Consider the following 14,014-nt stretch of genomic DNA (forward strand, 5'->3'; position numbering starts at 1 on the left):
GGATTGAGCTATAAGCACTCTAAGGCTCTAAAATGCTATGAGTCTTACATTTTTATTAGGTTTGTTTGTACCAATAATTACAGATCTGAAAACACTAAGTTGGCATTTGTACTTCTGGAAAAGATTTTAGAAAGTAGTAAGTAGCAACTATTTTATAGTGACAGAGGTAAGAGAACAAGTTTCTTCTGAATAAACAATAAAAACATTCAATAAGAGAGTAAATTATAATTCCACTTAATGTTAATAATCTGTACACTAGGGTTATAAGACTGTTGGCTACAGAATAAAAAGATGTATATTATGCCATTAAGAAGAGCGAACTTAACAGAAGCAAATGAACATTTCTTTTACAATTTATTATACATTTTTTATCTTCAGAGAAAAATAATTCCTTCACCTAAAAATACCAACTATTTTCATACTTCTAAATCACATCTAGAATCAAGACACATTTGGTATTTGTATGCTATTCTTTCATATAGCAAGACTGCAAATACTTTTCCACGGCAAATAAATATTCCTGGTATTTATGTACTTTACATTGATTATTCATATGCATTAACATATGATTAGTCTAAAAACATGCTAGCTCTTGAAGAAACCCAATAATAGGTCTAAAATAATCTCAGAAGTTCCTTTACCTTGTTAGATATATTTGCTGTGATTTCTATTGATAGAGAAAATTTTGAAGTTATCAACTATACTTCGTCTCAACTAGCATTTTTTTTTTCAGAGAGAGACACAGACAGGCAGATAAGAGAGAGACGAGAAACATCAACTTATAGTTGTAGCACTTTAGCTGTTCATTGACTGCCTTCTCATACATGCTTTAACAGGGGGTGGTGGGTTCCCACTGGGCCAGTGACCCCTTGCTCAACCTGCGACCCTGGCCTTCAAGCCAGTGATCTTTGGGCTCAAGCCAGCGACCATGGGATCATATCTATGATCCCATGCTCAAGCAGCGACCCTGTGCTCAAGCTGGTGACCTCGGGGTTTTGAACCTGGGTCTTCAGTGTCCCAGGTTACAATCTATCCATTGTGCTACCACCTGGTCAGGTTCAACTAGCATTTCTTAACACAAGATAGGACTTATTTAGCCATCATCCTCTGAGTATAATAGTTTCTGATCTTAACTGGACTCGAATTCCTATTCCTTTTCCCCAATGCCACAATCTTCCGTACTCTGACCTCAATATACATTCTCTAGAGTGGAGGGTACAAAATTCTTCTAAGGGCCTGACCAGGCAGTGGCGCAGTGGATAGAGCGTCGGACTGGGATGCGGAGGACCCAGGTTCAAGACCTTGAGGTCGCCAGCTTGAGTGCGGGCTCATCTGGCTTGAGCAAAGCTCATCAGCTTGGACCCAAGGTCTCTGGCTAGAGCAAGGGGTTACTCGGTCTGCTGAAGGCCCACGGTGAAGGTACATATAAGAAAGCAATCAATGAACAACTAAGCTGTCGCAATGAAAAACTAATGATTGATGCTTCTCATCTCTCTCTATTCCTGTCTGTCTGTCCCTATCTATCCCTCTCTCTGTCTCTGTAAAAAAAAAACAACAAAAAAAACCAAAAACAAAAAAACAAAATTCTTCTAAGGGAAAACACAGAAAACTAATCACCTTCACCTACCTTTTTCATAAAACTTTACTAATTAGATGAACTGAGTGCTGTATAGGGAATTATATCAACAGGAATGCAAAGGACAGGAGATTTAGAAACACTAAGGGGATAGTGTTCCCAGCAATAACCGCCCCCCAAATTTTTAACCTTGTCAATTAAAAATAATAATGAAGCGTCAGATAACTCTTTCTTGGACAAATGACAAAGGGTGGTATCAAAAAAGGTGTGATCGACTGACCAGGCGGTGGCGCAGTGGATAGAGTGTTGGACCGGGAAGACCCAGGTTCAAGATCCCGAGGTCGCCAGCTTGAGCGCAGGCTCATCTGGTTTGAGCAAAAGCTCACCAGCTTGAACCCAAGGACGCTGGCTCAAGCAAGGGGTTACTCGGTCTGTTATAGCTTCACGGTCAAGGCATGTATGAGAAAGCAATCAATGAACAACTAAGGTGTCGCAATGAAAAACTGATGATTGATGCTTCTCATCTCTCTCCATTCCTGTCTGTCCCTATCTATCCCTCTCTCTGACTCTCTCTCTGTCTCTGTATAAAAAAAAAAGCAAAAAAGCTGTGATCTAAGACCACAGAATAACATAAAAAAACCCTAAGTAACAAGGCCATCCTTCTAAAGAAAGATGAAATATGTTTTTAAAGCTTGCCATTGGAAGAATATTCTTTGTCCTGTCACAAACACACACACCTACCATCCTGATTTCTTATTCCTAATGAGAAAGTCCACAGGAGACTGCTTTTTTTCCTGGTTCTGAAGGTAAAGGAGAGTGTGGTTACGAACTGTTATGACCACATGACACACACTGTTAAATCTAGAGTTATGGCTATAAACCATGATCCTGCATTTATGTTTTCAAAAGGATAACATTTCAGATACCAGATACCTATTTCAAAATAATGAAATACTTACGTGCTGCTTTGATCTGTCTTTGTGTAGCTTTGTATCTTACATGGCCAAGTCCAAGTACTGCATAATGATCTTGGTTCTGATAAAACACAAAAGGGAGTCAAGTTTGAAATGCAGCAATATACCCTATCCCTTGTGTTTTGGGACCCCAAAAACAGTTCTTCCCAAAGTGATGCCTCCAAGGCTGTGAGGGAGATCTGGCTGTGACATCTGTCACCCCACTGATCGCCAGGGCTGATTTGGCTGAGGTACCTGGTTAGGCAGGTGTCCCCTTCTTCCCCGACTGCTCCAGGTGCATCTCTCCCAAAGCTGCGCACTCGGTTGGAGAGGACAACCTTCCCCATTAGAGGAGAAAGGGGAAAAGTACTACTCATGTACTTTTTTGGTCAAAGGTACATGAGTAGCTGAGCTCCCCCACTAGAATCTCTAAACAAGCTCCCAAGAGATGAGAGATTCTGTATAAAATGGGTTCTGTGGCCTGACCAGGCAGTGGTGCAGTGGACAAAGCATTGGACTGAGATGCAGAGGACCCAGGTTTGAGACTCTGAGGTCACCGGCTTGAGTGTGGGATCATAGACATGACCCCATGGTCGCTGGCTTGAACCCAAGGTTGCTGGCTTGAGCCCAAGGTTCTTGGCTTGAGTAAGGGGTCACTCACTCCACTGTAGCCTCCCCACTCCAGCATCAAGGCACACATGAGAAAGCAATCAATGAACAACTAAGCAGCAGCAACGAAGGATTGATGCTTCTCATCTCTCTTCCTTCCTGTCTGTCTGTCCCTATCCGTTCCTCTCTCTCTTTTAAAAAAAGGGTTCTGTGGTCATTTGTTTGGTAAATGCAGACTCTTGTTATAGCCGTCTTGATTATGTGAATACACATAAGGCCCATAACAGCTCTGAGAAGTTCTGCAATTAAGAAAAAGAACAAGCAAGTAAACAGGAACTTGTAAAACCCAGCATCTTCCAAACTTACTTGATCCTAGAGCCCTTTTTCCTCTTAAAACCTATTTATATCCTATGGCCATCCAAAATTAAAGGAAAATTTCAGAACTGAAGGAAGCATTACAGCAGCCCTGGTCGGCTGGGTCAGGGCAGTGATAGGACAAAACTAGGAGCCATGTGGAACAAAAAGGGTAAGTTAATGGAAATTTCGAGAAACTTCTCATGATAGAACTACCTGCTTTCATCTTTACTTTGGTTAACATCACTGTAAATTTAAGAGTTGAGGTAGCAGCTGCAGTGAAGGCTCCTAGAGGAACTCAGATGGTATATGTAGTACTGGAGAATGAGTGGGAAAGCAGGGGAGTTGAGAACATAAAATATGGGAGAAAAAAGTCAATAGGGCTGACTGGTTTCCCTTTAAATTCAGGGCTGCAAACTTCACAGGGTTGGCTCCTTTATTATGCCTGGCAACCAAACTTTGTTCCAGTTGGTTCACCTTTCCAGTAGTAAGATTACTATTACATACCTTCTGTCCTCTCGTCTTTCTTCAAACCTTACAGATCCTTCTCCACCCTCTCACCAACAGCTTGCCTCCTGCTTAACTAAAAAATTTAAATTACCCTACTCCAATTCTAGTATCTTTCTACCACCCTATCTGTATGCATACATTGTTTCCCTTTCCCTGAATTCACAATTGAGAAAGTTTTTCCTACCAAGATGAATTACTCCACCTTTCAGCTTGGTGCTGAAGTTCACCTCCAAGTCTCCTTCAATACTAGCAGCTTTCAGTTTTCTCCTAAATGTCAACTGGATTAGTTTCATCAGATAATTTCATCTATTATCTTTTTCATATTTTTTTATTTAAACATTTTTTGTTTATTTTATTTATTTTAGAGAGAGGGAAAGGGAGAGAAAGAGAGACAGAGACAGGAACATCAATCTGCTCCTATATGTGACCTGAATCGGAGATGAAATTGGTGACCTCTGTGCTTCAGGCCAAGGCTCTAACTACCCAAGCTGTCCAGCCAGGGCTCTTCTTTTTTTAAAAAAACCTTCCATGACCCCTTTTCCAGCTCCTGTCCCATTTCTCAGCTGCCTATCAAAGTCAAACCTCTTGAAGAAGCTGTCCCCTGCAGCATTTTCAAACCACTCCACTCTGGTCCTGCTCTGTCCACTACAGGACACTACAAAGCTGCCCAGGCGCTACAAAGCTGCCCTTGTCAATATCAATTTCCATGTACCAAATCCAAAATCACTCATCTGCCTTCACTTGACTTAAACTCCCAATGGCAGCACAGCTGAGTCTTCTTGGAACATTATCTTCCTTTAGTTTCTGTAAATCCAGTTTTTTTCCCACCTTCCAGTAGCTTTGTAAGCCACTTTCACTGTTTTCTCAATGACCTGAAAAGCTCAGTTCTGAGGTTTACTCTGGCCTCTATACTTTGATCCTAGGGACCTGATCGAATGCCAGGGTTGGACTATGTTAAGACCCCTGTAAATGCTCCTGACTCTCTAATCCACTCAAGCAGACTCCTCCAGAGCTCTAGAGGCACAGACACCTCTGTCTCTAACCTTCTGGACTGTCACTCTGCTTTGGTCACGCACTTCCAAACACCAGTGGTGCTTCAGTTCACTGAAGAGGCCGCGCTCTTTCCTCCAGGGCCTCACGCGCTCGTCTCCCTTTGAGGCAGTCTTCCTCCCCTCCTCACATGGCTGCCACCTTCTCAGCCTTCAGTCTCAGCTGAAATGTCATCACCCTGTATAAGAGAGACAACCCTCTCTCCCTGCCTCCACTCCTTTCCCCCCCACTGAAGTATTTAAAAATTATCAGTGGCTTTCCACTGAGGACCGCTACTTCTGACCTCCTCCCCCTCTCTGCCTCGTCCACTCTGTTCCAGCCACTTGCCTTCTTTCCGCCTCAACACAAATTCTCTGCCTGGAATGCTCTCTCCTCGATCTCTGCACATCATCCAGGTTTAATCTTAAATGTCAGCTCCATAGGCCTTTCCCACCTAAAGCAGTTATCTGGACACTATCGCGTCACCCTGTTCTTTTCCCAGCACTTGGTAGCCATATTCTTTTTTTTTTTTTTTTTGTAAGTGGCCATATTCTTGATTAAGTTTACTATCTGTTTCCTTGCTAGAATATGAGGTTTGTGGGAGCAGTGATACTGGCTCATTCAGCACAGCACCCTCAGCACCTAGGGCAGGGTCTGACACACACAGCTGGCGTTTCATCCCTATTTGCTGAATGAAACAATTAAATGAGTGTATAAACCCGCTACTTGCTCTGATGTCACCTACTTTTTTCTACACCAAAGAACTTCGCCATTCTTTCTTCCTTTTCTCTACTGTAGATTGCAACATTCCCCAATTCTATGTCCTCCTGACCCTTTCCCTGAAGTTACTATTTACTTTCATTTTCTTTACAACCCAGCTTTAAAAGACAGTATTTTACACTTAGGTCTCTATTACATCATCACCTCCTAATAACTCAACCCACTGCAATTTCTTGCCATCCTAAAGATTTCACTAGAACTGCTTTCAATGTACTCACCTAAATTTCATTTGTCAAACCCACTGGCTCTTTATCATTATTCATGTTAAGTGATGGACCTATCTCCAAAGCAGTGACATTGGTGATTGTTTTCTGTCTTGTGACTTCCTCCTCCTTTAATTTTTGAAGAGAATAGTGCCTGATAAACCTTCTTGAACAAATGTCTTTTTCTGTTTTCTTTCTACTTTTTACTCTTCTTAGTATCCTTTGCTGTTTCTCCTCCTCTGACCACCCCTTAAATATCTATCAGTGCTCCTCAATGTTTAGTTCTTTTCTTTTAAAATTGATGATGATGGTAGAAGAAATTAACTCATACTTCTTAGCTAATTTTACTTTTCTAAGTTCTTTATACATACACCTTACCTCTTTTAATACCCACGGAAGAGACAGGAACACTTATTATCTGCTATTGGTTTTGAATTTATCATGTGCCCAAGCATTAAGCTAAGTGCTTTATATGCACCATTCATTCCTCCTCACTCTAATCCTCTGAGCTATCAGCAGTATCATTATACCAATAAGGGAAATGAGGTGTGAGACATCAGGTAACTTTCCAAAGGGCCCTGTACACTAAATGCATAGAACCAGATTTGAATTCAGACATTCTAATTCCAAAGTACATATATTTAAGTATTATACTAGTGTCTACTTAAGCAATATAATATCTATATCTATATTCTTCTTGGCTGATGCCATTTAGTGTTTCACAGCCTCTACTACCACCTATGTGCCAATGACTTGCAAATGTTTTTGGCTCTAACTTCTTTCCAGAGTCACAGACCAATTTCTAACCATCTACTAGAAAACTTCACTAGTATGTTACTACTAGAACCTCAATTCTGACATCGCTAAACTTGAACACAAACACCACATTCCCCACAAACTTCCTTTTCCTGCTTCTACGTCCTGCCTCTAGAGATCACACTCTAGAGCAGTGGTCCCCAAATCCCGGGCCGCAGACTGGTACTGGTCCATAGGCCATACCTGTCCCAGAGAAAGAATATATAACTTACATTATTTCCATTTTACTTATATTTAAGTCTGAACGATATTTTATTTTTTAAAAATGACTAGATTCCCTCCGTTACATCCATCTAAGACTCACTCTTGATGCTTGTCTTGGTCACGTGATACATCTATCAGTCCCACCCTAAAGGCCGGTCCGTGAAAATATTTTCTGACATTAAACCAGTCTGTGGGCCCCAAAAAGGTTAGGGACCACTGCTCTAGAGCAGTGATTTTCAACCTTTTTTTGAGCCGCGGCACATTTTTTACATTTACAAAATCCTGGGGCACACCACCTACCAAAATGACACAAAATGACACTCTGTTAGAATTTATTTAAAGTTTAAATAAATTACATTTATTTAAAAAAAGTTAAATAAAAAAGGATAACCCCCTCATATATACAGTCCCACATAACCTCATATATACAGTCCCATGTAACCCCTCATATATACAGTCCCATGTATCCCCTCATATATACAGTCCCACTAATAGATACTGGAGCTTTCATCAAGGTTGTGGGTTCAAATCAATTTGGCAAATTCTCTATATAGAGACTGGACAAAATCAATTTTAGAAAATGTTGGGTACTTGTGTAACATCATAAGTCCTCAGAGCATCTCTACTGTCAGATTGAGAAGTTTGCTTTCTAAGTAAGGATTCTGATAAATACTAGAGTTCTCTCTGAGGTTGTGGGTTCAAATCCCATGGTCAGCTGGGTGCAGGGTCCTTGGTTCTGTCTGTTTTGATGGTGTATATAGAGATTTGAGCTCTTTAAGAAGATGACCCTTCAGGAGGCCATATACAATATAGATAACATTGTGATGCATTGTATATCACCCTCTGCGGGGGCCTCTTTTAAAAAGAAAAAGGTCAAATATCTATATACACCATCAGGATAGACATAACCAGCTGAGGCCGAGGCTTCATCTAGTGGTGGCAACATTTACCTCCAGTCCTGACCATGATTAGAAATGAGGACCATGGGGAGGAGTAGCAGCTTCAACTACTCGCCCCGGCCACACAATGACAAGTGCGCGGCAGCCCCAGCGGGGACCTTCCTGGGTGTGGATGAGAGGCAGCCTACTATTGGTTCATCGCTAGTGGTCGAGATGAATCCTAGAAGGTGATTAGTCAGTGAGCGTTCCTTGTGCCTCCACTCTTCCTGTCCCTGATAGCCGGAGGGATTGTGAGGGGAACGTTTATGTTCAGATGGAGGTGGCTGGTGGCGGGCTGGATAAATAGCCCCCGCGGGCTGCGTAGTTTGGGGACCCATGTTTAATTTCCCCGCGGCACACTGGTTGAAAAACACTGCTCTAGAGCAGGGGTCCCCAAACTACGGCCTGCGGGCCACATGTGGCCCCCGGAGGCCATTTATGCGGCCCCCGTCACACTTCCGGAAGGGGCACCTCTTTCATTGGTGGTCAGTGAGAGGAGCACATTGACCATCTCATTAGCCAAAAGCAGGCCCATAGTTCCCATTGAAATACTGGTCACTTTGTTGATTTAAATTTACTTGTTCTTTATTTTAAACATTGTATTTGTTCCCATTTTGTTTTTTTACTTTAAAATAAGATACGTGTAGTGTGCACAGGGATTTGTTCATAGTTTTTTTTATAGTCCGGCCCTCCAACGATCTGAGGATCAGCAAACTGGCCCCCTGTGTAAAAAGTTTGGGGACCCCTGCTCTAGAGGATACTCAACCCAAATGCTCAGAGGTCTTTTGAATCCATTCCCTTCTCTTGTGACACCAGCCAGGATCACCAAAGTCCCTCAAGACTACCTCCCCTCAAAATTTGTGCCTTCTTTCTCCAAATCCAGTCACCAATTTAGTTCAAGCATCAAAGATTCACTTGAAGGCTTCGATGACTGCATTAGGCCTATACTGGCAAACGACTATATTCACTTCCCGTCCAGGCCTGCTCTCCCTTTCCAAGCAATTTTGAGAATTACTTTTATAAAATTAGCTTAGAACTTTTAATGACTTCCTACTGCCTCCAAAATAAAATGTGAATTTTTGCCTTAGCACAGCATAAAAAAGGACACTAGAGCCTGACTTGTGGTGGCGCAGTGGGATAAAGCGTCAACCCGACCTGGAACGCTGAGGTTGCCGGTTCAAAACCGTGGGCTTGCTTGGTCAAGGCACATATGGGAGTTGATGCTTCCTGCTCCTCCCCTTTCTCTCTCCCTTTCTCTCTCTCTCTCTCTCTCTCCCCCCCACCCCTCTAAAAATAAATAAATAAAAATAAAAAAATAAAAAAAGGACACTAGAGTTTGTTATAGAGTGTTTCAGAATTTCTCACCACCGTCTCTCAAGTACCCTACTTTAGTCTTCACTAATCCCCAAAAAGGTGGTGCATATGCTTTTACTCCACTGTATCTATGCATAACTATTCCCTCTGCATAGAACACATCTTCTCCTTTCTCTGCTTCACAAACTGCCTCTCATCCTTTTAAGATCAACTCAAAGATGATCTTCTCTGTAAGACCTTCCTAGACTTCTCCAGTAGAGACTGTATCCTATGGCTAGTAGTAGCCCACTCAAGGCTTAACAATAAACAGGTACTCAGTTATAGTCATCCTGCTGAAGTATATTAAAACATGGTTTATTAATGGAAAACTCGTGAGAAAACTGCCCGTGTCTAACAAAGCATCTGATTGAACAAAAGATTCAGATTTTAAATACCTTCCAGTCCTTGGGATCAAGTGTTTTCAGCATGGGAAATTCTTCTAACTGCAGTTCTTCATCTTCGGACTCCTCTGACAACTCTTTCTTATCCTCCAGTTCCTGAAAAGAGGCAGAAGCATTTCTGTTTCTCCTCTTAACAAAAGCTTCAAACCATCTTCCCACAGGTTCAACTTGACAGAGTGTTGAGGCTGTGATTGAAAGTGTTAAGAGAGGCTTCAATGTATTGCATGGAAAAAATCTGTTTTGAGGCAATAAATAAGATCAAAATAGTAACAGCATTATCAGAATATAATTTTAAAAATCATCAACTAAGAAAATGGCTGCAGTAATCCATTTAACATGAGGCTTAGCAATAAATAATCATTTCCTAGTATTTGCAGAGTATTCAATCAACCTCTTCAAATTAGCTGACAAAACAAAACATTCATCAATGTCAACAATAATTCAATACTTTTCTAGGGATATGAGAGGAAGGGAAGGAATAGTAAGAAATGCTGCAAATTGGCTTACTTTTAGACCACTAGTTGTTATAAAGCAATAAATAATTATAATTGTACAGAGCTAGCCACATCAAAAACAAACAAAAATATGCTTTTAAAAACACCTAAAACATCTTAATTATTAAAATCTTGGATTCAAATAGCTTTAAAAGATTTTAAGATTCACCAGGAGTGATTTGTTCTGAAAGACAATTTTCAGCAGCTAATGAGGACCTGCTAACACAGCTGTGCCACAGTGGAGGAAACAGCTCTGGGACCAAAATAAGAAGCACTGATTTTAGTCTAGGTCTGAATTAGTGGTTATGCAAAATGAGTGAACTTAAAACTGGAGCAGATATGCCTGACCAGGTAGTGGTGCAGTGGATAGAGCATCGGACTGGGACGCAGAGAACCCACGTTCAAAATCCCTAGGACGGCCCTGGCCGGTTGGCTCAGCAGTAGAGCATCGGCCTGGCGTGAGGAGGACCCGGGTTCAATTCCCAGCCAGGGCACATAGGAGAAGCGCCCATTTGCTTCTCCACCCCCCCTCCTTCCTCTCTGTCTCTTTCTTCCCCTCCCGCAGCCAAGGCTCCATTGGAGCAAAGATGGCCTGGGCGCTGGGGAAGGCTCCTTGGCCTCTGCCCCAGGCGCTAGAGTGGCTCTGGTCGCGGCAGAGCGACGCCCCCTAGTGGGCAGAGCGTCACCCCTGGTGGGCGTGCCGGGTGGATCCCAGTCAGGTGCATGCGGGAGTCTGTCTGACTGTCTCTCCCCATTTCCAGCTTCAGAAAAATACAAAAAAAAAAAAAATCCCTAGGTCACTGGCTTGAGCATGACACCATGGTAGCCGGCTTGAGCCCAAAAGGTTGCTGGCCTTGAAGCCCAACGTCACTAGCTTAAGCAAGGGATCACTAGCTCTGGTGTAGCCCTCCTCCTCATCGAGGCACAGCAAGAAAGCAATCAATGAACAACTAAGGAGCTGCAACAAAGAATTAATGCTTCTATCTTCTCCCTTCTTGTCTGTCTGTCCCTATCTATCTCTCCTCTGTCTGTCAAAAAACAAAACAAACAACAACAACAAACAAACAGGAGCAGGTATCTACCTGGCATGATTCCTTGGAAGACTGAACAACAAACTGTGAAAGCACTTTGAAAAATCAAACTTATATAAAAGTAAGGCTTTACCATTATTTCTGGGAAGTGAGTGTAAATCACTGTACATCTGTATATTAACATTTCACAAAATGCAATTTAGGTCAGAAAAAAGCTAACATCTTAATTTTAATTTCATATGCCAATGAAAGGAAAAAGTTTTCCTCTGTTATTACTAAGTCAGATGTAAGTATTCCTTTGTACCTAATGGCCACAATTCTCTAACTTTATGTTTTAATGTTTGGGAAATTAAGCATTTCTTTTACCACACACAGGAGAGGATTCAAAGCGTATGTTTAAGAAATACTACCTGTGACACGTGAGCGTGACTCTTAAGAACATTGCCTTTCAAGCTTTGCCCTTTAGTGTTAAGATTTTGCACAGAGACCTCCATGAACACGAATACAAGCTGTGTCGTGATACGTTCACAATCACATCAACAGCCGTCCGTGTAAGCGGCACGGTCATCAGTGCAGATCCCTGAACTGGAGGCACCGAGTTTACAACACGCACGACCGTCCCGGGCTCTGCACCCGCGACCCTGCGCGGCAGCACGAGTTCCGCTCAGTACCTGCTGTGAAAGTCCCCGCACGGTCTCAACCGCAGCACCGCAGAGGGCTTTCATACTGAGGCGAGGCGCAGTGTCGGGCTACATTCACAAAGCACCGCGGGGGGCGGAGAGAGGGAGCGCCAGCAGCGAGGCTCTGTGCGGCCTCAGGCACCGGGGAGCTCGCGGCGGGCAGCGGGGTTCCGGAGGGTTCGGTCCCGAACTGCTCGGCCCAACCCATGAGTCAGCGGCAGCGAGAGGGGAAACTGCGGGGGCTTAAAGAAGACGTCCCTCCCTCCCAGCCCGGGGAACGGTTCCGCACAGCAGGGAGCAGGCACCGGCCCGGCCCCACGCGGCCGCGAGCCAGGCGCCGGGGCTGAGACCGCGCGGGGCCGCGGGCGTGGAAGCTGAGGCCGGGCCGGCCGAGGCGGGACGGAGCCGGGGCTGAGCGGACACGTACCCGAGGTCAGAGCGTGGGTGACGGCGGTGCCCTGGCCCTCCGCAGCGCTCGGTAGGAGCAGCATGATGGCTCCGGGGCCGGCCCGCGGGCGCAGCGGCTCGTGTCCCAGGCGGAGTGCGCTGAGCGTCCCACGGCTCTACCTCGGTCCCAGCCTCGCGCCTTGACTCCGCGACGCCCAGAAACCGGCGCCTGGAGACAGCCAATAACTACTTCCGGGTTAGATCTTTCGCGTTGTGTGAGGCCAGCCCCAACCCCGCCAACGTGTGCGGCAGCCTAGTTCTTCCACTGACTCAGGTCCGGCTGGGGACCAAGACACGTGAAAGAAAGATTCCTAGACTTATCAGTTCCCTGGTCAAAATGATTACGATTTTTTCTCGTCCAGGTGCGATACGTAGAGCGTTATTTTCTGAAGCAGCACTTATCTGTATTTTTAAATTACTTCTACGTATATTAGTCTGAACCTAACCTCTGATTTTCTCAGTAGCTCTACTTGCATAATCAAAAAAGAAAAGACGTGTTAGTATTGAGAAGATTCTAGTCTATACATCCAGAGAGAATTCTGTACATAAACCTGTAATGCATTTGTGGTTAAAGAATACCAGCTAATATTTGTTGTGCTATAACTAAGAAATTTACCTTCATTATTTAGTTTAATCTTCATAACATTTGGAGAGGAAACGGTAATTAATGCTAATCACTGAAAGTTCTCTAGCGATAGATTTAATCCAAGGCCAGCAACTTTTTATCCTGCTCTAAAGTGTAAAGATTTGTGTAAATATTTTCCCTTTACAAGACTCTGGAACTTAATTGTTTAATGTGTAATAAAATCAACTGTATTCCTAAAACATGATTCCTTCTTGACTGAGTTCAAAAGTAAGAACTAACAGCTTGATTTGTGGTTGTGCAGTGGATAGAGCTCGCCAGCTTGAACGCAGGGTCAGGCTTGAGTGTGGGTTCATGAATATGGTTACTGGCTTGAGTCCAAAGGTCAGGGGCTTGAAGCCAAAGTCTCAGGCTTGACCAAGGGGTCACTGGCTTGGCTGAAGCTCCCACCCCATCAAGGCATGTATGAGAAGCAATCAGTCAACAACTAAACAACTAAAGTGCCACAACTACAAATTGATGCTTCTCATCTCTCTCCCTACCAGTGTCTCTCTGTCGCAAAAGGGGTGGGGGGCAAGAGAACCAGTGGGTCAAAATTAACCCCCAGACCTCCTTCTCCCTCTTCTCCCACTTGGAATTGGAGAAAATCAAAAACGTGGCATGCAGCTCTTTGATAAAGAGCTTCAGAAATTAGCAAATTACTCTCTACAAAATTGATCTGTTAAGTACATAGAATTTTACTGCATGACAAAATTTTCACTTCAAGATTGACATTTCCAAAATTAAGCTAATCTTCTCCCTTTAATGCTTTCCCAGACCCCTTTATTTATTAATGCAAACACTGTTAAAACAGCCTCTAAGTTTCAAAGTTACCTGACTCCATTTTCTTAATAATTTTTTCTCCCATTTTCCCCACCTATACTCACCATCATTTCTAAGGTCATGAAGGTTCTGTGTGTGTGTGTGTGTGTGTGTGTGTGTGTGTTAAAATGTACATAACAAAAAAATTCATATCTTAACCATTTTGAAGTGTAAAGTTTAATAGTGTTAAGA

The 14,014-nt window shown here is 43.2% G+C and overlaps 1 protein-coding gene across 4 annotated transcripts in view; it reads right to left on the reverse strand.

Moving 5' to 3' along the window:
- The window catches only part of DNAJC2 (DnaJ heat shock protein family (Hsp40) member C2), a 44,549-nt gene extending 31,976 nt beyond the window's left edge, over nucleotides 1-12,573 (reverse strand). For 2 of the 4 annotated variants that reach the window (XM_066238597.1, XM_066238599.1), the window contains exons 1-3: nucleotides 12,359-12,572; nucleotides 9,721-9,911; nucleotides 2,536-2,611 (exon numbers count right to left, since the gene is read on the reverse strand). In XM_066238597.1, coding sequence (XP_066094694.1) covers nucleotides 2,536-2,611; nucleotides 9,721-9,911; nucleotides 12,359-12,422 — 331 coding nt within the window. In that variant the 5' untranslated portion in view covers nucleotides 12,423-12,572. Of the gene's footprint in view, nucleotides 1-2,535; nucleotides 2,612-9,720; nucleotides 9,912-12,358 lie in introns of all 4 variants that reach the window. The other 2 variants (XM_066238598.1, XM_066238600.1) reach the window with 2 other exon arrangements.
- Between the last annotated feature and the right edge of the window lie 1,441 nt (nucleotides 12,574-14,014).

This window comes from Saccopteryx bilineata, chromosome 7 (genome assembly GCF_036850765.1).
Source record: "Saccopteryx bilineata isolate mSacBil1 chromosome 7, mSacBil1_pri_phased_curated, whole genome shotgun sequence".
NCBI lineage: Eukaryota > Metazoa > Chordata > Mammalia > Chiroptera > Emballonuridae > Saccopteryx > Saccopteryx bilineata.